Genomic DNA, 27,850 nt, shown 5'->3' with positions numbered 1-27,850 from the left:
GATGAGGAAGTGACTATCGGAGATGATTCCACACATCCAGTCAGAGGAGTTGGAACCTGCACCATCAAACTAAAGTCAGGTGTATCATTACAACTTAAAGGAGCACTATATGTCCAAGGCATCAAGAGAAACCTAGTCTCCATATCAGCACTAGAGGATAATGGATACAGAGTGACCTTTATGGACAACAGAGTGTTGGCTTGGCCAAAGAATTCATCCATCAAGAAAGCTAAAACTATTGGTTAAAGACAAGGCTACTTGTATGAGCTGTGCACAAAGCCCAACTTATTCCTAATCCATGAAACTACAGATGCTAATGAAGTCTCGCATAGAGGACTAGGCCACGTGAATTTTAGAGCTTTATCATCAATGGGAAACCTTGTCACAGGCCTATCTAAGTTAAAGCAATATCATTCAGGGGCATGCAAAGGATGTGCCCTAGGTAAAAATACTAAGGGTGCTTGTCAAAATAGTACTAGGAAAACAAGTAAAATTTTAGAGTTAGTTCATTCTGATGTATGTGGACCCATGTTTGTATTATGTAATATTTGTTGACGACTACTCTAGAAAAACTTGGATCTACTTTCTGAAATGTAAAGAATCAGAAGAGACCCTTAATAGGTTTAAGGAATTTAAATCACTAACAGAAAACTACTCAGGAAATAAAATCAAAACCTTAAGAACTGACAATGGGGGGGAATACACCTCAGATTTGTTTAAAGACTTTTTAAAAAAAAAATGTTGGGATTAAGAGGGAGCTTACTATAACCCTGAACAAAATGGGGTAGCTAAGAGGAAAAATAGAACAATTGTAGAAGCTTCCAAAGCCATGATTCTTGATCAGAATCTAAATACTAACCTTTTGGCAGAAGCAACAAGCACTACTGTATATATACAAAATAGATGTCCTCACTCCCATCTTGAAGCTAAAACCCCTGAGGAAGAATTTACTAAAACAAAGCTAGATATCAACCACCTTAGAATATTTGGGTGACCTATCTACATTCATGTACCTAAGGAGAATAGATTAAAATTAGAGCCTTCTGGAAAAAGGGGAATACTTGTAGGATATAGTGAAACCTCCAAGGCCTACAAAATCTATATACTTGGTCAGAGGAATATTGAACTGAGTAGGGATGTAATCTTTGAAGAAGACTTAGCCTTCAAAAGAGCCCAAAGCTCAATAGAACTTGAAGTCTATATCCCCACCCCTAGAATAGAGGAAGACTCTGCTCCCGAGCTTCAGAGGGAGAGTCTTGAGGAAAATGTAGGTGAAACTCAAAACCCACCTAGAGAGAACCTCAAGAAAAAACCACTATGGGCCGCCAAAACTGTAGAAGAAGCTCAAAAGTATGCTGCTCCTTCAGGAACCTTCAGAAGAAGTATACCTAGAGCAACTTGAAGGGTTTGAGATTCATGATACAGAGTCTCATGTGTGTAGACTCTAGAAAGCTCTCTATGGGCTTAAACAGGTTCGCAGGGCCTGGTATGAAAGAATTGATACCTATCTCTCAAAATTAGGCTTCTCCAAAAATGATGCAGATCCTAATCTCTACTATAAGCAAAACAAAGGTGATATGCTAATATTAATTTTATATGTTGATGATTTGTTAATCACAGGAAAAGAGCACCTCATAGATCAGTGTAAGAAAGACCTTGCTAAAGAATTTGATATGAAGGACTTGGGACTCCTTCATTACTTCCTAGGGTTGGAAGTATGGCAAAATACTTATGGCATTATACTAAACCATGGTAAATATACCTTGGACATTTTGAAGAGATTTGGAATGCTAAACTGCAGACCCATGACCTCTCCAATGGAAACAAACCTTCATAAACTTAAGGAAGCAGCAATAGAATCACAACCATCAGATCCTACTCTATATAGGCAAATGATTGGGTCTCTGATGTATCTTGTAAATACAAGACCAAATATATGTTATGCAGTTAATGCCTTGAGTCAGTTTATGTGTGAGCCTAAGGAGATCCACCTGATTGCAGTAAAACACATTATGAGATACCTACAAGGTACTCTAAACCTTGGTCTCAAATATGAGAAAGTTGATCTAGACCTACATGGATTTGCAGACTCAGATTGGGCTGGAAGTGTGACTGATAGGAAAAGCACTTCAGGGTGTTGCTTTAGTTTAGGCTCAGCCATGATATCCTAGATCAGCACAAAGCAGTCTTCTGTGGCTCAGAGTTCCAACGAAGCCGAATACATTGTAGCTTCCATGGCTGCCCGAGAGGCAGTATGGCTTAGGAAGTTGCTTGTGGGATTGTTTGGAGAGCCTATGAAACCTGCTATCATACATTGTGACAATTAGAGCTGCATAAAACTTTCAGCAAATCCAGTGTTCCATGACAGATCCAAGCATATTGGGATTCCATACCACTATGTGCGAGATATGGTAGACAAGAATGTGATCCAATTAGAATATGTTTGTATAGGAGATCAAACTACAGATATTCTGACCAAACTTTTTTCCAGAGTGAAGGTTGATCACTTTAGAAAAGGTTTAGGTATGATAGAAAGGTAATTTGCTTTGTAATCTGTATTTACATATCAATAAGATGTTTAATGTGTAAACTTCTTTGTCATGATAGGACATTGTGGATTTTATCCCCTGGGTTCATATCTGAGAGGTGACGATCTCTCAAGATAATGAACACTCGTATGTAGACATTATAAGGTGACGATCTTATGATGTCCAAACCAGTTATCATGTTGGATCTCTGGTATGTCATGGATGTGCCATGATTGTGCTGTGGTAAAACATTTGTATAAGATGTTAGTGCACATACCACAACTTGGATAAGATGAGAATTTAATCATTCTCATATGTTTATCCTTAAGTATTGCATGTTTAGGCAATACTGATATCACATGCTTAGGTGATATCTTGTCATCACAAGATTGATGTGATGAACATTTGTATCACGTGTTTAGGTGATACTTCATATCATGTGATTAGGGGATATGATTTTCTAAAGAGTCAGATTGAGTAAAGAATACTAACCATCATTTGAATTGTGATGCTTGATATGTTGTTTTTCATTTATCTTACCTAGCTAAGAGGGAGTGTTAATGCATGATAGCTTCAGTAAGATAAATGACTGAATGAGAGATAAATGAAGTCTCTCGTTCAATCATTTATCCTATCGATAAACTATGATGAAAAACTTCAAGCTATTGTTCCTTCATTTGATGATCATTTTTCATTTGCATATATTCAATCTACCTAGTTCGATCAATACTGAACTATCGATAATCATCCTATAGCATAGAATACCGATTAATATTGGTTTACACTATAACGTATGGACCCCGATTAATATCGGTTGATATATTAAACAGTGAACAATAATGGTTATCGAGATTAACTAGTATACACCGATTGGTATTAGGTTAAGTATACACCGATTGGTATCGGGTGGCAAGTTAAGTATACCCCGATTGGTATCGGGTTGTTAATTAAAGCATACACCGATTGGTAATTGCAACGATGAGTCAAAGGGTGCGATCAAGTAATGTCTTGATCGGTCATGTCTAAAAGACATGACCGGTCAAGGCATTGCTTGATCCTCCCTGCTTGCATATACATATCAATCGGCATTTGTGAGAAGGACATCGAAATCAATAAATGCTCCTCTCACCTGCAATATAAAAGAAGATAATCAAATTTATCATATTAAATAGAGAATACATAGTTAAAAGAAAAGATGAATTAGAATATAACTTGCATTTTGAATTGAGAATTGAATAACATTTACACCAATCACTATAAGGATCTATATCATCCAAGTCAATTGGACCACCTTCTAGTTCCTCTACCTTATGCGCAATCGAAGATTATATTGCACGTAGACAAGGTCATTGAGCCGTTTCTGTGCTAACTTGCTCCTCTTCTTCGTGTGGATTGCTTCAAACAAGCTCCAATTGCGCTCACAATTGGATGAATTGCAAGGCTGACATAAGACTCTGAGGGCAAATTTTTTGAGATGTGAGGTGTTTCCACCCCAATTTTGCCACCAAGCATCTGCAAAATAAATAAAATGGAAAAGTTAGAAAGCAAAGAGAAAAGAGAAAACATAATTTATCAATCATTTTAGTCTTTAGATTCCAAAATCCAAATGGCAAATGTTATACCTGGGGTTTGAGTGGTTCTTCCTCTCCTAGCCAGCTCTGAAGAGAATAGCTTACCCCTTCCTCCCTCATAATTTTGGAGCTCACTCACAATGAGGTCTCTCTCCTCAACATTAGGTACCATCCTCTCAATGCATGTACTGAGGCCCTCCATGACTTCTCCATTCGGATCTGAGTAAGAACCCCTGAACCTTAAACGAGGGTTGAGGAAGTACCTTGCTGCATGAATGGGTTGGTGGAGCTGATTGTTCCACCTCCTAACAATAATTTCCCAAATGGGATCAAATTTGAGTCTATCCCCCTTGTAGTAATTTTTGATAGACTCCTTGGCCCTATCCATAGCCTCATAAAGATATCCAATTGGGGTTTTATCCCCATCCACAAAGCGAAAAACTCGAACCAAGGGCTCTGACAGCTACAATTGAAAAATACAAATTACAAAAAGATTAAAATTTAAATAATGAAGTTACAAATTAGTAATGAGAGACTTGAATCAAGAATAACTAAAATTTAAAAATTAAAGTTTTGAAGTAACAACCTTCACAATCTCTTCAGCCCTTTGTGCAAATTGGTTGTCGAAGGCTATGCATGCGACAACCTCTCCTTCAGGCTTCTTTGAATAAGGTGAGTTAAGCCATTCTCCACTCACAAACATTTGTTTCAAAGAAGTCAATGCAGCAAGAAGGCTTTGCAACGTCAAGAAAATCGTTGCAAACCTTGTGACACCAGCTCTCACCAAATCTTTCCCTTGGGTGTGCTGTCTCATCAAATTTAGGACCCAAGGGTGATTGTAAATATATCTGGTGATCCTCCTTGCATCTTCCACAACTGGAGTCACCCACTCAAGATTTCCTATGTCCTCCAAAAGAAGGTCAAGGACATGTGCTGCACAAGGTGTCCAAAAAAGAGTGGGGTGCCTCTCTTGGAGGATTCTTCCTGCAAAAGAAGAATTTATTCTTAAGAAATATGCAACCAAGTAAAACAAAGCCACAACAAATGAAAATATTGCTAATGCCTAAAGGTGATAATTTAAAAGGATTCTACCTGCTGACACATATGTTGCTGCATTATCTGTGATGATTTGCACGACATTCTCTACCCCCACCTCCTTGACAACATGCTTGAACATTCCAACCAATGTTTATGCATTTTTCACCTTGCTAGAGGCATCAACAGATTTCAAGAACACTACATTCTCCTTGCAAGCAACCAAAAAATTGATGATGGTACGGTTCTTGCCATCTGTCCACCCATCAGAAAGAATGGTGGAACCATAATTTGCCCATTCAATTTTTTGATCCTCCATCACTTCTCTTGCCCTAGCAATTGCATTTGTGAGCAACCTGTAAGTGCAAAGTGAAATTAGGTCTTAGTACATAATTTTGATTTAATAAACATGAAATCTAAAAAATAATTAAAAATGAAATCAAAGTGGACTATGTAGTAATTTACTAACCTCCCACTCAAATCCTTGCGAGAAGGGGCCTTGTACCCCTTTCCTTAAACTGTCATAGCAGTCACCAAATTCAGCCAATAAGCATTGTCCGCCACATTGAATGCAATGTTGTTGAAGTATCAAAAATCAGCTACTGCAATGTCAGTTTTCTCATGTACCTCCTTATTTCATCCAGTGGTCTCTAATGATGGTTGTGCTCTAGGTGTGTTCCTGGGCACAAAATAATCACCTATGGACCTTGATCGTGATGATGGAAGTGGAACAGTGCCAGGTACTCTACTAGAGGAAGCATAAGCAATGGTCGAGGTGATGGTGGGTTTGCGGATATGTGGGCCACACCAAGAGCCCACTATGCCCTCAAGTGCTTCTTGTTCCTCTTCAAGGTCAACAAAAACTCCTTGAGATTCAGCTATGGCTGATCTCATGGCTAGCTTTGCCCTCTCCCTTTGCAATTTCTTCTGTTCCCCAGCTGCAAGTAGGGCATTCATTTGTCTTTTTATTTCTCCTTTGGTCCCAGGGCATGCTCTAGCATCATGCCTATCTATTCCTACAAGGTGGTATTTGAGGCGATTGATGCCTGCATGAAGTATTTCTCACACTTTATGCATATAACTGACCCAGGATCGGGTGCCTCATAGGCATACCTCCATGCCCCATCTCTAGCACCTCTAGGATGGGTGCCTATATATCTAGATGGGCATGGATCTAGTGGCCATTGCTCCCTTGCCATGATTAATGCTTACTTTAACCTACACATACAAAGTGAAAAAAAATAAAATATTTTAGTTAAACAATTTAGCAAACTATCTACATTAGTTTAAATAAATTTAGACATCATTCAAAGTTTTTTAAAAAAAAAAGTAGGGTTTGAATTTTTTTTTGAAAACTAGATTCTTCAAAAAAATTGTGAAAATTCAACAAAACTTGTCAAATCTAGTGTTAAATCATGTGCAAATAACTTAGAAATGATTCAGACTACCTAGGAATCATTTCTAATCCATCTAAATGCAACAAAAAATAAACAAATTGTTTTAAAAAAGCATAGAAAAAAATTAAAAAACTTACCTGGGAATCTGATTTTCCCTTCAAATCCCCTTCAAATCCACTTGGAATCACTAAAAAATCCCTCCAAATCACCTTGCAAGTCACTCCACGTCAACTTCCCCTTTCTTAGCCCAAAACCCAATCAGAAAACAAAAAATGAATTATGTTTTTGCCGTTTTTGGCTAAGTGAATCAGGTAGGCGAGTTTTTGTCACGGACTCGCCGAGTTTTTGCCAAAAACTCGCCAAAAACTCGGCGAGTAGAAGTCAAATCTACTCGCCAAGCTCAAAAACTCAGCGAGTTTTCGGCGAGTGTGCCATCTATGGAACTTTGAAGAATGAGCTTGACCAAATTCTGAAAGTCTTTGACTTGGAGAAGTGTCCTAAATTGGAATTTTCAGATTTAGGACAGCAGGATAGTTGGTCTAAGTTGGAGGAAGGAAATACTTTTCAGATTGTTGATAACCCTCTTTTTGTGATGAGTGTTGATGTGACCTTAGATAATCCACTCTTTCAGTTGGATGATGAGATGGCTCTTAACCCTGATGACATGAATGAGATATGGGATCCAGGTGTGGTATGTAATTGTGAAGTAGAATTGGTCGAGTTGTCTATTGGGCCATCCAAGTTTCTTGGTGACTTACTCTCTACAGAGGACCATGATGGTGTGGATTGCCATGATTTGATGGTTGACCTTGGAAGCCTACAGTTTGACGAGGAGTATTGCATTGGTGATAAATCTACAAGCATCATTGAATGCATTTTCAGTGGGGGCCAAATGAGAATCTTAGGAGTGAAGCAACATGGCAGAGCCACTCTTGGGGTTGGTATCTATGCACCAAACCCTTTTCAAGGATTGCTGGTGACGAAAGACGATGGAAGAAGTACACCATGGAGTGTTGTGAATCTGAAATATGATTTTAGTGCTGCTGTTACTTCAAATTTCTGTGACCAACTGAGCCCATTTGAGTTCTTGCAAATGGAATGGAAAGAGATTATGAGTAAAACTTGGTCTCCCACCGAGTTGGTGATTTTTGGGAAGTCACTTCTAGCACGTGGTTTGAAAAAAAAAATGATTTTGGCTGAAGTTACTCTGTATTGCAGAGATGGTTATTTAATGCAAAGGTTATATATTGAAAAATTAGATTTTCTCAGCTGTAGATTTGAACAATTTCAGTCCAATCAGCTTATTGTCAGGATTAATTTTGGGCTTCAGATAGATTGGATGTCTGTTTGGGCCAACCAATTTGGGTTTTGGTTGAACATCCAGGCACCAGATTATTGTTATTGGTTACACTCAGCTTGTAATTGCATTTGGGACAACGGATTTGATCTTAGAGATAGTTTCTATGATAGAGTGCAAGGAGTCGGGAAGAACATTATTGTGGCTGATGCTTTGTCAAGATGACCGCATTTGAGTTCGTTGGTTGAGATTATTGCTGATTGGAAACGACAGATTATTGCAGAGTATGCCAAAAATCAGTTTGCTACTAGCCTAGTGGAGGGCACTTTGCATGAAGGAAAGTATTAGATGGATGATGATTTGATACACTATAAAGGTAGAATCTTCCTAGTACTTGATTTCAAGTTCAAGAAACAGATTCTACAATCATTTCATGACATCCTGTTGGCTGGTCATCAAGGGTATTTCAAGACATATCAACAGATCCAAGGAAGATTTTCTTGGAAGGGACTCAAGGATGTGGTCCTTCGCTACATTATAGAGTGTTTGGTCTGCCAATAGAACAAAGATGCACACACTTTCCCAGCTAGTTTGCTGCAGCCCTTACCTATTCCTGATCAAAAAGGGCCAAGCATTTCGATAGCTTTCATCACTGGGCTACCAAGGATGCAAAAGAAAGATTGCATATATGTTGTTGTGCACATATTGGCTAAGTTTGCACACTTCTTTGCCATTACCAGCTGATTTGCAGTGGCTCAGGTTGCTGATCTCTTCTTTAGAGAAGTGTTTAGATTGCATGGTTTGCCAAAAACCATTGTGAGTGATAGGGACAACAAGTTCCTAAGCATCTGTTGGCAGGAGATCTTCGGATTGAGTGGCATAGTACTCACTCCTAACAGCAGTCATCACCCTCAGACTGATGGACGAACTGAGGTTGTGAATAAGTGGTTAGAAGGTTATCTTGGAAAGTATGTGTCAGGGCAGCAGAAGGCTTGGGTGAGATGGCTTCATTTGGGAGAGTATTGTTACAACTCTTCCTATCGCATGTTAATTAGGATGTCTCCATTCACAACCCTATATGGATATGAGGTAGCTAGCTTTGCTGATTCGACTTTTGGAGATAGTAGAGCCCCTCAAGCGAGGGATATGTTGCAACAAAGTCAAGACATTCTGAAGGCTTTGAAGAACAACCTTCAGATTGTGCAGAATCCGCAGAAGTTGTGCGCTGATCAGCAACGTGTAGAGCGTTCATTTGAGGTTGGAGACATGGTCTATATTAGATTTCAGCCTTTCAGACGGTCTACTCTCAAGAAGAGTGGAGCAGAGAAACTCAAGCCACGTTTCTATGGGCCATTCAGAATCATCAGGAGAGTTGGTGTCGTGGCTTACGAGTTCGAGCTACCAATGAGTAGCAGGGTGCATAATGTTTTCCACGTGCCACGCCTCAAGAAGGCGCTTGGACACAATGTTGTGGTCTCTTCAGATTTACCTCCTTTGGATGAGGAAGGACAGATGGTATTGATGCCGGAGGAGATCATTGATTCACAAGAACGCTCTTTGAGGAGAAGGACAATCAAAGAGTATTTGGTGAAGTGGAAGAACTTACTTGTGGAGGATGCTACTTGGGAGAATGAGGATATTTGCAGCATCCCGACTTCTAGTTGCTTGAGGACAAGCAATCTTGGGGAGAGCGGACTGTAATGTCCTTTTCTCAGTAGTAATCAGCTTAACTGACCGTTAGCCTATTTTGGAGACCCGTAGGCTAGTTGGAAGCAGAAATTAGGGGTTCCTACCTGTAGGAGGATGTTTTTGCAGTTTCAAAGGCTTGCACGTTGGAATTTGTCAGTTTGGATTTTGGATTCCTTTTGGGTTTTTCAGGAAGCTTCGCAGTGAGGGTACATGCATAGCAAGTTATGGAGTTTGACCGACTTACTATTTTTAGTAAATAGAGGCAGAAGTAGTTGAGGTTTGTGGGTTTTTTTGGGTTTTCTAAGAGCTCTACGATGGTATAACATGCAAACCAATTTGAAGAGCTTTCCGGGACTTACTATTTTTAGTAAGTTCGGCAGCTGCTTAGAATGTGGAGAAAATCACCTTGGAAACACTTACTATTTTTAGCAGTATGCTATTTATAGTAAGTACTATTTTTGGCAGTGCTATTTTTAGCAGGAGTCTACAACTTAGCTTAGTGTCTTTCCGGCAATGTAGTTCAGTACCTTGGCATCAGTTCATTTTGACAGTATTCAACATTTGGAAGAGGAAGTATTTTTTAATACTTTATTTTTTATCCATGGCGTAGGCGAAATTGTTTATGACTTCTAGGGGGTGACTTGGTGTTAGAGATTAAATTATAACTCTATGCAAATGGGCGATTTCCTAAGTATATTGCCTTAGTTGTATTTTTATTTTTGAAGTCATATTTGAGTGCCCACTTAATACATTATTTTATGTGCCTTATAAAAAATGGCGATTTATGGTGAAAATAAATTGGGCGAACTTGTGCAAGGAAATGAAATGAAATGCAACGCCAAATGTGGATGAGCATTTGAATTTGAATTTGGCTGGCAAAAAGTTATAAATATAGGCCTTGGGCTCTCATTTTGGGTATCTATGAAGAAATTATAACGAAGTGCTGCCGAAAGTTGGAATGAAGCTTCGGGGAATGCATACCTCCTAGTTGCCGCTTGATTTCTTGCTTGCAATACGGCAACTAGTCGAGCTTGTGAACTCTCTTCATTCAAAGGAATGGATTGAAGAACAATGTTGCATAATTTGTGTCAGTTTCAGATGTTTTGGTGTGTTTTCTTGAGTGTTCATGTTGCTGGTTGCGGTGTGTGCTGAAGGTGTTTTTTACTCGTGGCTCCCAGTGTGCTTGACGTGTGGTTCTAGGTATCGGCTCCATCTCTTTCTATGCTTTGGGCGATAAAGTTCACCATTTTGCGGATCTTGAAAAGCTGATTTGGATTTTATTTAGCAAGTCGAACTTCCCAGCAGAGCCGTCCCCTTTCCTTGGCTGTCTTGGGTTGCGTGCTGAATGTTTGTGGTGTAGGTTTGAGGTTCTATTTGTGTTGTCTATGTTATATCTTTCATTTGCTTTTGATTTGGTGCAATTTGGAGTTGATTTGGGGAAGTTTGGAGCATTTTAGTGTGTTCGTAGCTTGTTGCTCTGCATATTTTCAGTGTGTTATTGTTAACTTCAGAATTTGAAGTTGGTTGTGTGAAGAGCTTTCTTGGTGTGCCTTGAGCTTTTGGTGTTGGGAGTTGATTTTGGGGTGTGTAAGTTCATTGGTGTGGAAAGAAGGAACTTGGTTATCATTTGTAGTTGTTGGTTCTCAATTCTTACTTCTATGATTCATATTGTAATGCTGGTAATAGTACTAACAACAGTTCCTATTGTTCTTTCTTGTCCCACTGCATATATGGAAGAGGCTGCCCATGCCACCTATCTTGGAATAGTGATTTCTCTTAGTTTGTAATCTATATTATGCATTGTAAGCTGGTTAGTAGTACTAACAACCATCCTATTGGATTATTGCTTTAAGTCCCATTGCATAAGTGGAAGAGGCTGGCTTTGCCACCTATTTTGGATATTGTAATACTGTCCTCCCATTGCATAAGCGATAGAGTTGATTTGAATTTCATTTCTAGTCCTCCCGCTGAACAAGCGGTTGAGTGATTGCATTCTTCAGTTCTTTGGCTTGTCCTTGGTTGGTTTATCGCCAAGTGATTGCATTGTTTTCTTTATTCCGCTATATAAGTGGAAGGGGCTAGCTTGCCGCCCGAAGATTGTAATAATTTTTCAGTTATTGGCATCTAACGATCCCCTCGTCACTGTATACTCTCACCCTCCCAGATTGGGCTCTTGGTGATTAGAAAGTGGAGGGTTGCTTTCAGCAACATTTGGTTTTCATTTCCTAACCATAACAAGTGTTGTGTTGAATGTAATTGTGGGAAAAAATTTGGAAAAAATTAAGGGGGATATTACATTAGCCTAGAAATCTTCAAGATCAAACTTGTGCTTGTGCTTCCTTTCATCTATCTTTGTAATATGGCGATGGGGATCAAAGTTAGACCTTGACCTATAGAAGGAGAAAGGATACCACTGCATCTCAACATCTGCACTTTCTGCTGCTTGGGCTGATGGACATGACTCCAACATCCTTCCAATGAAGAGGGGAAATGGGTCTCTTGCTTTCTGCTTGGCTCTTTGGATTTTCCCAAACATATCCAATTGCTTGTTTCAAGTAGGAGCATTCTATTTGTTGGAAATTTTGGAAGTTTATATGAGCATCCTGTGAATCCTTGGACTCTCAGGTATGTGAATCTAGGGAAATGAATATACCAAGACCCAAATTTACATATCAAATATTTTGCTTTTTGTGTCAATCTTTGATGGGTGCCTCCTTGAAGTGTCCTGGTGACATACATAAAGAATGCATCGATAACTCTTTTGACATGGGATTTCTCTTCCATATGCAGTTGCAGATAGCAATCATATGGCTTGAATTGACCGTCTTTGTTTCCCACAATGCCTTTGCAAATCAATCGCTTGCATCTGTAACACCATGCAAGTATATAGATGACATAGGAACTCATGTAGAAAGACTTTGTATGTTCCAAGTTCCTTAGCTGCTCATCAATATTATTATTGATTATTCTTGCCCAATTTATTATCTTAACACCTGTAGTGATTTCATCAATGAGGTGATACATCTAGGGCTCGTATGAAGAAGCTTGAGGACTTCCCATGAAAACAAAGAGATCAAAATCAAATGGGTCGACATAGAGGTTGATGACTTGAAAGAATTGATGAAACCAGTTTTAGATTACACCTGCATATGGATAGACATACAACACCAGAAGCTGAAAGAACAAAATACAACACCAACATTCCATTTAGAAGAAAGAGAAGATGATGAAAATGAAGCAAGCGCAAGTGGGATTGCTCCTCAACCATTTAACTCAAGAGGATCTAAGAGAAAGGAGGATTGTGGAGAAAAGGAGCCCTCAAGAAAGAAGCATAAACTAAATACAAGTCAGCCTTCCTCCAGACATGAAGAACAAAGGATAGAAAAAGAGTTGAGTCAAGGAGCTAATGAATCAACGGAATCTACAGTTCACAACGATAAAGGCAAGGAGAAATTGTCTCACGAACAAGAAGATCTCACCCATCTCATTCAAGAGATCGAAGGAGATGGAGAAGAAGATAATGATGAGACTACCTCACCACCCAGAGATGAACAAATACATGAAGAAGCACAAATTCAAGAAGGAAGATCTTCTATTCCGGAATGGCTAAAAGAAAGACTAGCTCAAGAAGTGATAGTAGTTGAGGAAGAGCAAACATATGATATAGCGAGTCTTCTAAGCCAAACTCGAGAAGTCACCGAGAAGAGGAAAGCTACGAAAATGTCCAAGGGGATTAGAGATGATTCGGGATCAAGGAAGTTGCAAATAGCTAGTCCAAGGGTGGAAAAGTATGAAGGTGAAATCACAGTAGATGAGTATGATATGGAGACTATTGATTTGGGTCCACTCACTTCCGAGCAAGCTATAGGTGATGCAACTGATTCATTGAAGGCAGTTAATGACATGTTGAGAGCTGAAATAGAAAAGAATAGAAGTTTAGAAAAGGAGATAAGTGCGTGGAGGAACTATGTCCAACAATTTCAACAACCATTGAGAGATTAGAGTCCAACAGCTACACCGCCACCCTTGCTTCCCGCGGAGTCAGTTGATCATATGGAGAAGATGAGGAATTCAACACAGTTGATGGATGCATGGATAGAGGATGCATACATAAAAGTTAGGAAGTTCATGAAGGGCATAATGAAGACATTAGACACAGTCATAAAGGTTCTTGGGAGAACAAATGTCCTCATAGAAGCCTTTGAAGCATTTGCTCATGCTAGAGATGTCATCATTCCAGTGCTTCAAGTAATAAGGAAAACATCTCGAGAAGCTTGGTCAAGAGAGAAGATAACAAGAGAGGGATCTACACCTAGCTTTCTACGATGGAGCAGTCTACTTCGAACAAAGAGAGTCATTTTTGAGGAGATTGGAAATGGATGCAGTCAAGTTCAAGATTATATGCATCGAATCCATGATAAGATTCTGGAAGTAGCACAAATTGTTTTAGAAAGAAAGATCGATCCAGGAATGATCATAGAAGCTAGAGAATTGGAGGAAAAGATAAGAGTCATCTTTCATGGGACCGATGGAATGATCACCAAGGAACAGTTGTATGACATGCTTAAGTTCGTGGTTTTAGCAAGCAAAACTCAAGAACTCGGACCTGAATGGGATAATGCCATCATCAAGGCCTTCAAAGAAGTCATGCACATGGAAGAGCAACTGAAGTCTCTCCTTGAGATCCCGATGACAGAGATAGAAAGCATAGTGACCAGATTCATTGAATATGCCAAAAAGGAACGTGAGAAAGGGAACATGATTCTAGAAGACAATTTGTTAGGATCCTACTTGACAGTTCATTTTCTCATTGGAGGATGCTTCCTCGATTTCCGTGTCAGCACATGCTATTTTCTCATTGGTTGGTTCTATGATAATGTTTATCTGATTAGGGTTTTATTTGTATCAAACCCTAATTAGGGTTTTATTTGTATCAAACCCTAATTAGGGTTTAGGTGGCAAAATCTTGGCCCTTGATCTCTATTCGATCTCGGCCCTTCATTGTATTTGGGAGTCCTATATAAACTCCACTCATTTCATTTGTAGAGGTTAATAGAGAGTAAAAAAAGTGAATAGTGCTAGAATAGTGAAAAGAGAGATTAGATATTAGAGATAGAAGTAAAAAATGATAAGAGAAGGACTTGAAGAATTGTTGTTGTTTGGCTATTGGATTAACAAAACATTGAAGTTATGGTGTTCCTAATCAATCTTTGAAGCCTATTGCATGGTTCTTTATCTTCTCAAGTCAATCTTTGATGATAGTTTAAGTACTTAGATTGAATGATGGAATGTTGCATTTTATGTATTGTGAAACTAATAATCCATACCACTAGCCTTTTGCTGATTGTGAGTGTGCCTTGTGTGGTCAACTGGAATCATTGATCGTGCTTAAGTTCAATTGTTGCTCAATCATTGATATGCATTCAAGTAATGGTATCTATGTTTAGCAATGATTTGAAAACCCCTAAATGTCCTTAGAAGATTGCACTAGTTCTAGTGGATTTGTTCTTGTATGGCGATGCTGAGACTAGTAGAGTTTCACTTGTGTCATTCTTCATCCATTCATTCTTAGGATATCTTAGAACCTCTCTAAACCCTTATCTTTTGCCATTTTTTGGCAAGCATTTAGTAGTGTTAGGAAGAAACTTCATCGCATATCATTCTCAAAGTACTTTGCTTGCGTAAAAGGCCCCTTGATGAAATAGTATTTACAACGACCAACTGTGCTTATCCACACGTAGTGACCCTACATTCATGAACCTTGGAGTCTTCTCAAGTGATCCTTAAGCTAATCTTCAGCATTTGAGAGATTTTATTCAAGAGAGGATAAGATACTCTTGGGTATTTTATTTTGTGTTTGCATGTGCTTAAAAAACACATCAACAGTTAGTATCACTAACTTTCTTCCACTTTGTCTGAACCTTGGAATCCAGCTTGGGGGCCCTCGTTGTTGAACTATCTGCACTTTCCGAGAAGTTGACATCTACTACCTGAAAATATGAGAAATTCCTAAGTTAGGGAAATAGGCATGATGTCTACATGACAAATTTGGAAATACAACTCAATTTTCTGATTAAATTCTTGAAATCAGACCCGAAATTAGACTAAGCAAAGTTTGAAAAACGAAAATCAGAGTTAGGAAAAACTTGGAATTAAATGTCTGATTATGAATTTAGAAATGAAAATCAGACTTGGGAAAATTCTGAAAATTGAAATCCGACTTGGAAAAACTCTTGAATTTGTAAAACTAAGTCTGATTTAGGAAATTTCTGCTTCGAAGATTGAAAAGCACCAAAAAAACAACCCTGTTCTTTGATGAAATCCAAAGAATTTGATGTAGAAAACCTATGTGCAGGTCTGAGAATCAGAGTTTCAGACTGAGGAAAGAATTTTGAAGTGTTGAAATCTTGAAATCTGTCTTAGAAAAGTTTATGAGCCTGTAAATCATGGAGAAATTCCTTAAAAGAATTGCTTCCAAATTGCCTTCAATCATCTGAATTCTTCCTTATTGCTACATTGAACCTGCAATTTCCTCTCAAATTCGCCTAGAAACTTTGAAAGAGATTCTAAACATGAGAAGAAAGTTGTGAATAATGAATTGCCAAGGCTGATGTTTATAGGAAGTTCGAATTTTGCCTCGCATTGTTTTTTTTGTTTTAATGAGTTTTAATTGGAATGAACCCAATCATAATTTGCTCTTCAAGTCGAACCTCCTTGTTTTTTTGTGTTTTTTGATTTAAAACTTATGGCAATTTTCCTGCTTTCCTTCCTTATAGAAGCCTTTTCAACTTTGGTGAATTCCTCTTATGTTCAGCTTTTTGTGTCTTTAATCCAAAAAATTCCAAACTGTTTTCCTTAGGTTAATTTCTCTTTGCTCTATTCATCTTATCACCTTCTCAAAGCTTGAGAGAATTCCCCTTCCTTTATTTGTTTTTTTTCTTTGATCCAACACTTAGGCCAATTTCTGATTTCATTTTTGACTTTTGACTTTCCTTGTTGGGCGAATTGTTTTGTTTTTCTTCCTTGCTTTATTCCCTTCCACCTTTAGCAACTTCTTTTCTTTACCCATGGCGGACTTGGTGATGGCACATGGAACTTTTCTAATGCTTTAATTTTTTTTCACTTTCAAATTCTTTTCTCTTCATGGCTTGTGCGAATTCCTTCTAATTCCACCCTTGCTTTTATTGTTTTTCGTTTTTTCTTTTTAAAACTTTCCTTTTTCCTACCAAGGGTGGACTTCATGATAGCTTGAGGAATGTTTCCATGCTGCTGGGTGGACTTGATGTGTTGATAGGAAAGACTTCCTTAGCATAGGGCGGACTTTGCACAATGTTGAGGAATCTTTTGCCATGTCTTGGGCGGACTTGCTAGTTGCCAAGGATTATTGCATCTTGAGATGGGCAGACTTCAACTTGGATTAGGAATTTTGATGCTTGCTAGGGCGGACTTCAACCTTTTGATAAGAAATTTTCACGATGTTGCCATACTTAAAAACTTTTATCCTTTTCCCAACACTTAATCACTATTCACACCCACTCCTTGGGCAGACTTGGCTAGTGCACAAGGAAGATTATGCTACCCTAGGGCGGACTTCATGATAGCACATGGAACCTTTTTTATGATGCCTAGGCGGACTTGGGGTGTGTCTAAGGAACTTTCTCTACCTTCCTAGGCGGACCTCACACTTGATTGGGTAATTATATCATGCCATGGGTGGATTCTACCTTCCTAGATTGGCCCCAAAATGCCAAAAACAAAACTTTCTAAATTTAGCAATTAGCAAAAAAGAAAAAATTCCTTAAAAAACAAGTTGCCATAATTGACCTTGGGAAATTGTGATCTTACTCCTTTGACCTATCTGAGCACTTTTGTAGCATCAAAACATTCTTTTGACCAATCTTTCACTTTTTGACTTTGATGACTCCTCCAAATTTCACAAAACTTGACTCATTTCTAAGGCTAGAGATCGGAGAGCAAAATGCTAAAACGCCAAAACCCTAACCTAAAAAGCAAAAAGAGGGGTTCAACATTTGCAATGGGGTGATGTGTGATTATGTCACAACAGGACCCTCACTTTTTTGCTCGAAGGATAGTTCTTTTACTTGGTTTGCTTAGCTTGGCAGTAGTTTCTTTAATCATTAACCTTTTTCTTGTGAGGAGATGCAGTGCTTTGATTGTCAGGTTGTGATCAAGTCAGCAAGTCCATGTCTTGGACTGAGATGAGCGAACAACCTTCAACTTCTTTTTGTCAAAAATGCTTGAGTATTGGATAGGAGTCAAGAACTTCATTGAGCAAGGATTCACAATGCAACCCATAGGTTAAGTCATGAGATAGGTTTAATGAATGATGAACAACTCAAGCAAATGGAAGTGCCTCAAAGGTTGGGTGAGAAAGAAAGAATTCGATCAAGACTTAGATGGATAAAAATGGATATCAAAAGATTTACAAGTGTGGATGAAAGTTAAATTTCTTGAGTGCTCAAATTCCTTGACCTCAAGGAATCTCCAACTTGACTTCGTAAATTCCTTGACCTCAAGGAATCCACGACTTGGAAATCTTGAAGAACTAGGTCAAGTAGAAGTTGCATTATCAAGTTAGATGAGAGTTAATGAACGAATTTATCCATGATTTCATGATCAAATGCAAGGATCTAGCTATCATTCCCCAAAATTCAAGACTTGAAGAGTAGAGTGTGACTTGTCCTCAAGTGCTCATTTTACTTGACCTCAAGGAACCCACAATGTAAGTTCTCAGATTCCTTGACCCCAAGGAATCCATGACTTTAGGGCCTCGAGGGCTAGTTTTATTCAGGAGTTGCACTATTAGTGGGTTCACCAAGGCAAGTGAAAGTTTATCCATGTCTTCATTATCAAACACAAAGATCCAAGACTTTAGAGAAGACTTGTGAAGTTATCTATGAGTTACCCAAATCCTTGATGATCAACCTTCCAAGCAATGGGCGAAAGACATAAGTTGATGAAGCTTTAAATGATTTCAACAAAGGGAGATCATCTCCAATCAAACTTGCAACAACTACCTTTTACTTGGTGAAATCAACGTTGAAGAAAGAAGTAATCTTGAAGAAATAAGAGAAGTCATCCTTGAGTGCCCAAATTCCTTGAACTCAAGGATTCCACGATGTCACTTCTCAAATTCCTTGACCCCAAGGAATCCACGATGTCACTTCTCAAATTCTTTGACCCCAAGGAATCCACGATTTGGGAGACTTGAAAGAGATAAAAGATGAAAATCGCCTTAACTCAATTTATCCTTGGATTTTTTTTTGAAGTTTGCAAAGATGAAAAGAATTGAACTCCTCAATGAAGCAAAATCAAGAAAGAAGAAAGTGAAGAATGATTGAAGGAGATGAAGTGATCATTTTTCCTTGATCTGAAGGAATCCACGATGTGACTTCTCAAATTCCTTGACCTCAAGGAATCCGCGACTTGAGGCTTGAAGGTGAGGTGAAACAAAAGTTATATTATCCATATTGATCCTTGAATATTTTAAAAAATTGCAAACAAAATAACTTTGATAAGAGAAAGCTGGAATGATCAACGAAGTTGAGGGAGGAAGTTTAGTGTTATGCTCAAATTCCTTGACCTCAAGGAATCCACGATGTCACTTCTCATATTCCTTGACCTTAAGGAGGAATCCACGACAAGCAGATCTGAGGCCAATTTTGATCAGTTTCCTTTCAAGTTTTAAGGCAAATTAATGGATCAGATATTGAGCAAACCTAAATCACATTTGTGCCTTTTCAGACATTTTGGACTGATTTGGTGGGAATCCAGGGCAGACTGATTAAATTCAGAACCAATTAAAAGGAATATCAGCCCTGGAGTGTAGGTGTTTGAGAGGGGTTTTCAGGATTTTCCAAGTTATTTCCAGACTTAAAATGTCATTTCCAGCTTGAGGTGAAGTTAAGGCAACTTGGTTGAGGCTTAATTCTGTGCATCATTTGATCATATGAGACCTGGAAAGGTGAAATCAGACTCGTGGGATGGCATCTTCAGATCCTTAAAGTCTCATATTCTTAGTGAAGTCACCATTTTCAGTTTGGAAAGAGTTTGATTTCATGTATAAATTTGAGTTTTACTTCATTGATTTTAATCTGTAATGTTTTCTTTCAGGACTGATGTGATGATGATTGCTAGGAAAGGGAGTTTTTCGCATGGGTAGACGAGGTGGTGAGTTAGCAGCACGAAGATCATCACAATCTCGAGGATTCAATCACATGGAGTCAAGGCGTTCAAGTTTAAAAGCGCATACAAGGAACGACTCACCAACGCAAAGATATGATCTACACATTCAAGGCAAGGAAAAGGAGGAATCAGCTCAGGGTCGTTCCGGGATACAGATGAAAGATGCAACAACAACGTAAAGACTCAACAATGCAAAGGAGGAGACCGGCATATTCATTTCACAACTTCAGCATTGTATTAATAGCTTGAAGGGGTCAAAGGTTCGAGGAAAGATATCAACATAACCAGTGAAGAGGTGCAGCTCATGCTCGGATGCAAGACTCAACAAGGAGGTGAAGGAGTCTAGATCCACAAGCATGAAGGATGAAATGTGCAAGATACAACATCATTTCAAGGAAATCTATCCTCACGGATTGTAGGGAGAGAACTTCACAATGATACAATGGAAGACTCACCACATCAAGATAGAGCAATAAAGATGAGGAATTATCTTGGATTTCCTTTGAAAACCCAAGATTCAAGGCTAATACACCACATGCATATGGAGATACTTCCCCACATCAAGGTGAGCTATCCAAGCACATCATGAACAAAGGGAGGGTCCATCATAGATATCATAGAGTCTACATCAAAATCATGAAGGAAGACTTCATCACATGAGAGAAGATCAAGGAACACTTCGGCAAGGCAAGGAAGATCAATCACCAATGCAAGGAGAAGGTCAAGTACATCAAGCACAAACGTCACAATGTCTACATCAAATGCAACACAAGGGGCAAAATTCCCAAGTGTGAAGAAGGATAAGTGAAAGTGGTCAAATCAGAAAGATGATGCAATTTGAGAATATCTCCCACTATCATCACATCCATCATGAAGCTTGGATAATGTTGAGTATCAAGAGATATTGCTCAATCACGCCACTTTGTGATGATCTACATGATGAGTAAGTTGAGTTGGCGCCTAGTCATCTTCAACCCAATCACATCATTCCGAGTGAAAGCATTAGATTTAATGTACTTGACTCATCCAATGAGGAGGATAACTACCACATTTGGAGGCACAAAGTTCAATGTACCTAACGTCATCACTTTTTGATCGACATTCAAAGATGGACGTGTCCTATTTATTGTAATTATCTCATTGGTCAAGGAGTTTGTTGTAACAAACCCTAATTAGCGTTTTATTGTAAGATCTTGCCCATTGATTTGAGAATCAATCTAAGCCTTTGAATTGTAATAAGCTCTTTATACAAGGTTCAATGCTCTCATTTATAAAGGTTAATAGTTGATCAATAGACAATAGTTAGCAGTTAGTAGTAGAGTAGATTAGGAGGAGGCAAAAATTGTTGCCAAGGCATATAAACAAACATACTTTTCATTGAATTTATGGTGGATAGTGGTGTTTCTTCTACATATTGCACGGTTTAATGTTATATCCTCAAATTTAGATAAAGTTCATTGATCATGGTGGATGCTTATGAAGATATTGTGATAAATTCCTTGGTTCATACTTTTTGTAGTTTGTTGATTGTAAGCTAAAGTGTAAAGTTAGCTAAACCTCGTTATTGTGCTAAGTTTGATTGTGGATACTTGTTCAGGTTGCACCAGCATTGGGTATTTGAGTGATGTATTTGCAATGTGAAAATCTTCCACTTCCTTAGAAGATTGCATCGGTCTTGTGTAGTTGTTGTCATCATGATGAAGCAAGGCTTGATTTGAGGGAATCTGTTTGTCTAAATAACATTCATCATTATCATTGATCTTAGGAGTAGCGTAGTCTTTCTAAACCCTTATCCTTTTTATCTTTTTCAAGTCAATTAGAATTCACGTTCCAACAGAGTTCAAGCAAAACCAAAGAAACGGGACTCGGACTCGGCTTGGACTCGGCAAGGCTGACTCGGACTCAGACTCGGGACTTGGCGTCAGACTCGGCTGGACTTGGGAAGGTGAAAAACTCAAGAAATTTAGAGATTTTTAAAGATTTAAAACTTGTTTCAGGTGCCCTTTATTGAATACACCTTAAAGACACAGTAACATCATCAAACTCGGCTCATTTGATTACATACACAAGTATACATCAATCACATAAGCATAAACGCAAATTGTAGATGAAGGAAATAACAAACATAGATATATAAATATTGTCAAATGTATACAATATTACAAAACTCATGGAATAAAAAATCCATGTCATCATATGATCATCATCAAATGTTTGATACAAATACCAAAGGTAAATACAACTACAAGCCTATGGCTCAGAGGAGCCTGCACCCTTCGGCCCCAGCCCCGGTCCCCTGCGAAGGCGTCTAAGGTAGGTCCTGGATGATTCGACAGACATAGCCGCTCCCCGTGACACCATGCCATGCTCACCAACATCAGGAACATCCGTGTCACTATTTGCCTCTGAATCTCCTGTCTGTGCTCGTGCTCTCCGCTCCTCCTCTGCCATGGTTACAGTCTCAGCCTCTATATCTACTTGGTCGATCCAATTAGTGTCTGACTCGGAGCTTAAATTTTCCCTACTTCTATCGACGCAGTTTCCCCCCATATTTTTCGACGGGGGTTTGGGGGCAGTGCCCCCAAGGTGGGGTCAAGGGGCATCGCCCCGCGAGGCCAAAAAAACTTATTATTTAATAAAGGTGTCGGGTGTTATTTTCCTATTGGCTGACATGTTGTAACCCTAATTTTTCTCATTTTTAGGCGAAGGTTGTAGTGAACAAAGACGATACCATTCATTTAAAAAAAAAAATTTAAAATGTATTTTTTTGTCATTTTACTAACTGTTGTGACCATTTCACACATCGCCCCATTAGAATGGGGACCCCCTCTTTTTGCCTTAGGTTTTGTTTTCTCTTTGCTTGTTTTTCTTTCTGCTTTTAGGGTTTTGAGTGAGTGAGTGGTCTACCTGGGCTGGCTAGATTAGGGCTAAACCTTGGAAGCTCGTTTTAGGGTTTCTTTCAAGCTAAATCTAGTCTTGTTTGGGGAGGTTGTTAGTCGTCTGCCTGAAGCCTCAAGATTGCCAGAATGAAGCATGCCTTTCAGGAGAGTCAAGTTGGTTAGATCAAGGAGCAGGGAGAATAGGTCTCAGGTCAGGATAGGTCTAGATTGAGGGTTTTCTTGTCAAAGTCCTTCTTGTTTCCCTGTCTAAGTCAGTTGAGCAGAGTCAGTGAAGAAAAGGAGTAGGTTTGATCAAGTTTGATGGAGGATGAAGCAAAGTAAGGTAGGACTTGGCCTGAAAGGGAAATTTCGCCCCTGACCCTTCCAGAGGGTCTAGGGCGAAAATCATTGTAAAGCTCTTTTTCTCCTCATTTTTGACTAAGTGATACTTTCTAAGGCATGTTTGGAGGTGAATTGATATGTTTTGCTCGGAGATGGAATTAATGGATTTTTGAAGAGCAAGATGATGCCTGAAAGAGGATTTTCACTCCTGACCCTTCCAGAGGGTCCAGAGTGAATTTCATCCTAAAAACTCTTTCTTGCCTTAGATGGAATTGCAAACTTGTTCCTAGCTTGGAAAAGGACCTAACTTTGCCTTGTGAGGTGGTTTGAAACTTGAAGACTGAGCAATTTGGCCTGGAATGGAGATTTCGCTCCTGACCCTTCCAGAGGGTCCAGAGCGAAAATCTTATAAGAGCTTATTTTTCACTAACTTTGGCTAAGTTTTGATGTGCAGGCTATCTCGGGGGAAAGATTGGACATCATTTGATACCTTTGAAGATTTGGAAGCTTGCAAAATGAAAGATTTTGGACAGGAAGGGAAATTTCGCTCCTGACCCTTCCAAAAGGTCCAAAGCGAAATTCCCAAAAGCTCTTATTATGCAGTGAAGAAGGTCAAGTTTTGGGCATGAATGAAACGAGAATAACTTGCTTTTGCCTCCTGAAGATGTTTTAACTTGGAAAGTGAAGGATTTTTGCCCAAAAGAAGAAATTCGCTCCTGACCCTTCCAGAGGGTCCAGGGCGAAAATTCTTCAATCACCTATTTTTCTTGCAAAATCAAGTCACTCTTTGATTTTTATGGCTTGGATGAGAGGAGAGCAGTGTTTGTTTTCCTTGAGAGGTGAAATCAACTTGAAATGATAATGAATTGAGCCTGAATTAAGAAATTCGCTCCTGACCCTTCCAGAGGGTCCAAAGCGAAAATCTCTATAGGATGCATTTCTTGCTTGGTTTGGTTGAATTGAAGTGTCAAAGGCATGATGAAAGGAAGAATGAGCATGTTGGAACCCTTGGGCATGTTTAGAAGTGATGAAAATGAAGGATTTTAGCCAAGAAGGTGAATTTCGCTCCTGACCCTTCCAAAGGGTCCAGAGCAAAATTCCTTGCAAGCCTATTCTTTTAACCTTGTTTTGGCTTAAGACCTTATCCATTGGGTGAAGGATGTTGTTTAGTTACCTCTTGAGGTGATTTTGAGTTGGAAAAAAGGAAGAATCAAGCCCAAATCATGATTTTTGCTCCTGACCCTTTCAAAGGGTCCAGAGCGAAAATCCTCCTAGACCTCATTTCCTTCCCTACTTGACCAAATTGTGATGCCCAAAGCGTGTTGAATAGAGGAATGGACATGATATTGCTTTGAGAAGTGTTTGATAGCATTGAGGGATGGAGATTTTAGCCAAGAAAGGCAATTTCGCTCCTGACCCTTCCAAAGGGTCCAGAGTGAAATTCCTTGTAAACCCATTTTTAACCTTTCTTGGACATGAAAACCTTGTTCCTAGGGCAATAAAAGATGAAATCCCACTAAGAAAATAAGTTTTAAGGTGAAAAAATGAAGATTTTTGGTCAAGATTGCAAAAATCGCTCCTGACCCTTCCAGAGGGTCCAGAGCGAATTTCCTCAAAATCACCTTTTGCTATCAAATTTTGCTAAGCCAAGTATGGGATAAGGTCAAGCATGGAAAGAATTACCCCTGGGAGTGAATTGAGGTTGCAAGAAATTATCAAAAAGTGAAGGAATTGTGCCAAATGGTGAATTTCGCTCCCGACCCTTCCAAAGGGTCCAGAGCAAAATTCCTAAAAGCACCTATTTCCTTGCAAGGTCAAAGCAAATTTTTAGTTTTTATGGCTTGAATGGGTTTGAGGAAGAGTGTTTTGCATTTTGAAGCTAATTGAAATTGTCAAGAAGAAGCAATCAATCCTAGAACATGATTTTCGCCCCTGACCCTTCCAGAGGGTCTAGAGCGAAAATCCTAAAACCTATCTTTTCTTCCAAAGATTGGACTAGACCAAGCTTAGACATGGGTTTGAGAAGACTTTTGAATTGCCTCGAAGTGGAATTGGATTGCTAAGGATGAAAATTTTGAATCCAAGAGGGAAATTCGCTCCTGACCCTTCCAAAGGGTCCAGAGCGAAATTTCCAAATTCTCTCTTTTTCTTGCAAATTTAAGACAAGATTTTGCTATTCATGACTTGGATGGGAGTGAGGCGTGATGTTCCATGCCTTGGAAATGATTTGAAGATGAAAGGATGAAGGAATTGCCCTAAAACCTAAAAATCGCTCCTGACCCTTCCAAAGGGTCCAGAGTGAAAAATCCAAAACCAGTGCATTCCTTTCAAGTTTGTGTCTAAGACAAGGCTAAACCAAGCTAGAAAAGGCCTTTGAGACCACTTGTGAGTAGGTGTTTGTTTCAAAATTTGATGATTCTAGGTCAGAGAAGGAAAATCGCTCTTGACCCTTCCAAAGGGTCCAGGGTGAAAATCCTTCAAACACCTATTTTGCCTTGCAATAACAAACCAAGCATGTGTGAAGTGAATGAAGAGGATCATTCCCTAACCTTGTGAGGTGGATTGGAGTTAAAATGATGGAGTAAGCCTAAGCAAGAAAAATCGCTCCTGACCCTTCCAAAGGGTCCAGGGCGAAATTCTTGAAAATGCAATATTTCCTTCAAAGTTTTGATGAGCTAACCTTGTGATGGAAAGAAATAAACCCTGGAGATTGCCTTGGAGGAGGTCAACGATCAAATTAAGGTGAATTGTGGCCTAAAATGTAAAAATCGCTCCTGACCCTTCCAGAGGGTCCAGGGTGAAATTCACATTTTCACCTAATTCCCTCATGAAAATTGATAAAATTGAAATGCAAGACCTTGATTAGGCCAAAACAAACATAAGCTTGCCTTCCGGGAGATTTTGGAGTGAAGGGGATGAGGTATTCAAGTCTTAAATTGAAAAATCGCTCCTGACCCTTCCAGAGGGTCCAGGGCGAAATCATTAAAAACCTATCATTCAACCTTGATTGATTAAGTTTAGGGCAAATTGCAAGATTGTAAAGACAAAGACATGGAAATTTACAAATATAGGTTGAGAAAATTTCAATTTCATCAAGGGAACAAGCATGGATAAGGGGTTCAAACAAGTCTTGAAGTGAATCTAGACCTTCATCACTTTAAATATTTCAAAGCCTAAGGAGAAAGGAAATTTCATTAAGCCTCAATCAAACCTCCATATTCCTAAATTTTCACCAAGTTGGCCAAATTCAAGACATTTGGGAGGTTAAATTAAATTCGCATGAATTAAGGCCTTTACCATTTAATTAATTAATTTTTAAAGCCTTAAAGCAAATATAAAATCCACCTTGGAGGCCTTGAAATTAATTTTAAAATTTTAAATGAAAGTGAGCGCTCAAAACACATTTATTGGCTTTTACAAGCAAGTTGGCCTCCTTTTTAGTGGATTTTATCTTATTTTAAAGCTTATTTGCTAGGTCGGCCTTATGCTTAATTAGGGTGAGCGCCCTATATAAAGGAGGAGTATTGTTTCAAAATTCAAATCATTCATTCATTACTTCTTATGCGAATTTTGAGGAGCAAATTAGAGGAGCGAATCCCAACAGATTGGAGGCGAGTTTTTGCTAAGTGTTGGAGGCTAGAGAGGGTGAAGCTCTTTTGAAGGTTAATCAGGACATAATTCATCCAAGGAGGACCAGAAATTCAATCTTTTATCCAGCAAAAATCTGATCTTCTTTCTTCCATTTTCAAAGGTTTATAGTTAAGCATTCAAGGAGAAGGCATGAAGAATCCTTTTGAAGTTTCTATTCAAGACTTATTTTGATTTCATAGCAATCCTTTGAAAATCTAAGTCTTGTGCAATCTGATTTTCATTCATAATTTGAAAATTCATAATTCTTGGATTTATTTTGTCATTTTCAAATTAATGTCTAATATGTTCCTTGAAAGGTCTTAAATTCTATGCTTTAAGATATTATGCTCAAGGACTAATTTTAAGTTTTTGTGTAGGCATCAAAGGACGACCCCCAAAGCCGGAGGATCAATTACTTGGCACACTCTCATCAAAGAAGATCAAGCCAGATCAAGGACGATCTCCTCCAGCCCAGTATCATCAAGGAAGGTCTCCTCCAGTCCAACATCATTAAGGACGACCTTCTCCATCTATCTTCCAGTCCAGCATTTGAAGGAAGGCATCACCAAATTGAGCATCAACCAAGTGTTTGACAAGGTGGCATCCTAGTCATCACTCCTCTAGTCGGGTTGGTCCACCTCAGCATGTCCAGATTCAATGTACCTAGCTCAATAAAGATGGCACAAACTTCGATGTACCTACCCCGGCTATCCATTGGTCGAATATTCCAGAGAAGACATGTGTCCAAATAATGTAATTATTTCATTGGTCAGAATTAAGTTTGTTATAACAAACCCTAATTAGGGTTTCATTGTAAAATCTTGGCCATTGATCTTGAATTGATCCAAGCTGTTCATTGTATTTGAGGATGCTATATATATCCTTACTCATTTCATTTTAGAAGGTTAGAAGGGTTAGAAGAGTTAGAGAGAAGTTAGAAAAAAGAGAGAGAGCTTAGAGAGAAGAAAGTTAGAAAGTTATTGTTGTAGCAAGATTGAGTAGTGAAGAAAGAATTTTGAACAATTGTTGTCCATTTGGTTATGAGATCAATAAAATATTGAAGTTATGGTGTTTTATTGCAATACTTGTGGCTATCTTCATGATTGTTTATCTTCTTGAATCACTCTCAGTTGAAATAGCATTTAAGTTCTAAGTTTGAAGGACGAAGTGTTGTGCTTGATCTTTGATAAGATTCATATTCCAAACCACTAGCTTCTTACTGATTGTAAGGATGCCTTGTGTGGTCAACTGGAAACATTGAGATTGATTAAGAATT

The 27,850-nt window shown here is 38.8% G+C and overlaps 1 protein-coding gene across 1 annotated transcript in view; it reads left to right on the top strand.

Moving 5' to 3' along the window:
• The window catches only part of LOC131071587 (uncharacterized), a 102,956-nt gene extending 75,534 nt beyond the window's left edge, over positions 1-27,422 (top strand). Inside the window, exon 5 of the mRNA XM_058007489.2 lies at positions 26,952-27,422. Coding sequence (XP_057863472.2) covers positions 26,952-27,167 — 216 coding nt within the window. The 3' untranslated portion in view covers positions 27,168-27,422. The remainder of the gene's footprint in view (positions 1-26,951) is intronic.
• Positions 27,423-27,850: the final 428 nt, after the last annotated feature.

This window comes from Cryptomeria japonica, chromosome 11 (genome assembly GCF_030272615.1).
Source record: "Cryptomeria japonica chromosome 11, Sugi_1.0, whole genome shotgun sequence".
Taxonomy (NCBI): domain Eukaryota; kingdom Viridiplantae; phylum Streptophyta; class Pinopsida; order Cupressales; family Cupressaceae; genus Cryptomeria; species Cryptomeria japonica.
The sequence above is the reverse complement of the archived record's forward strand: the minus strand, read 5'-3'. Positions and strand labels throughout refer to the sequence as shown.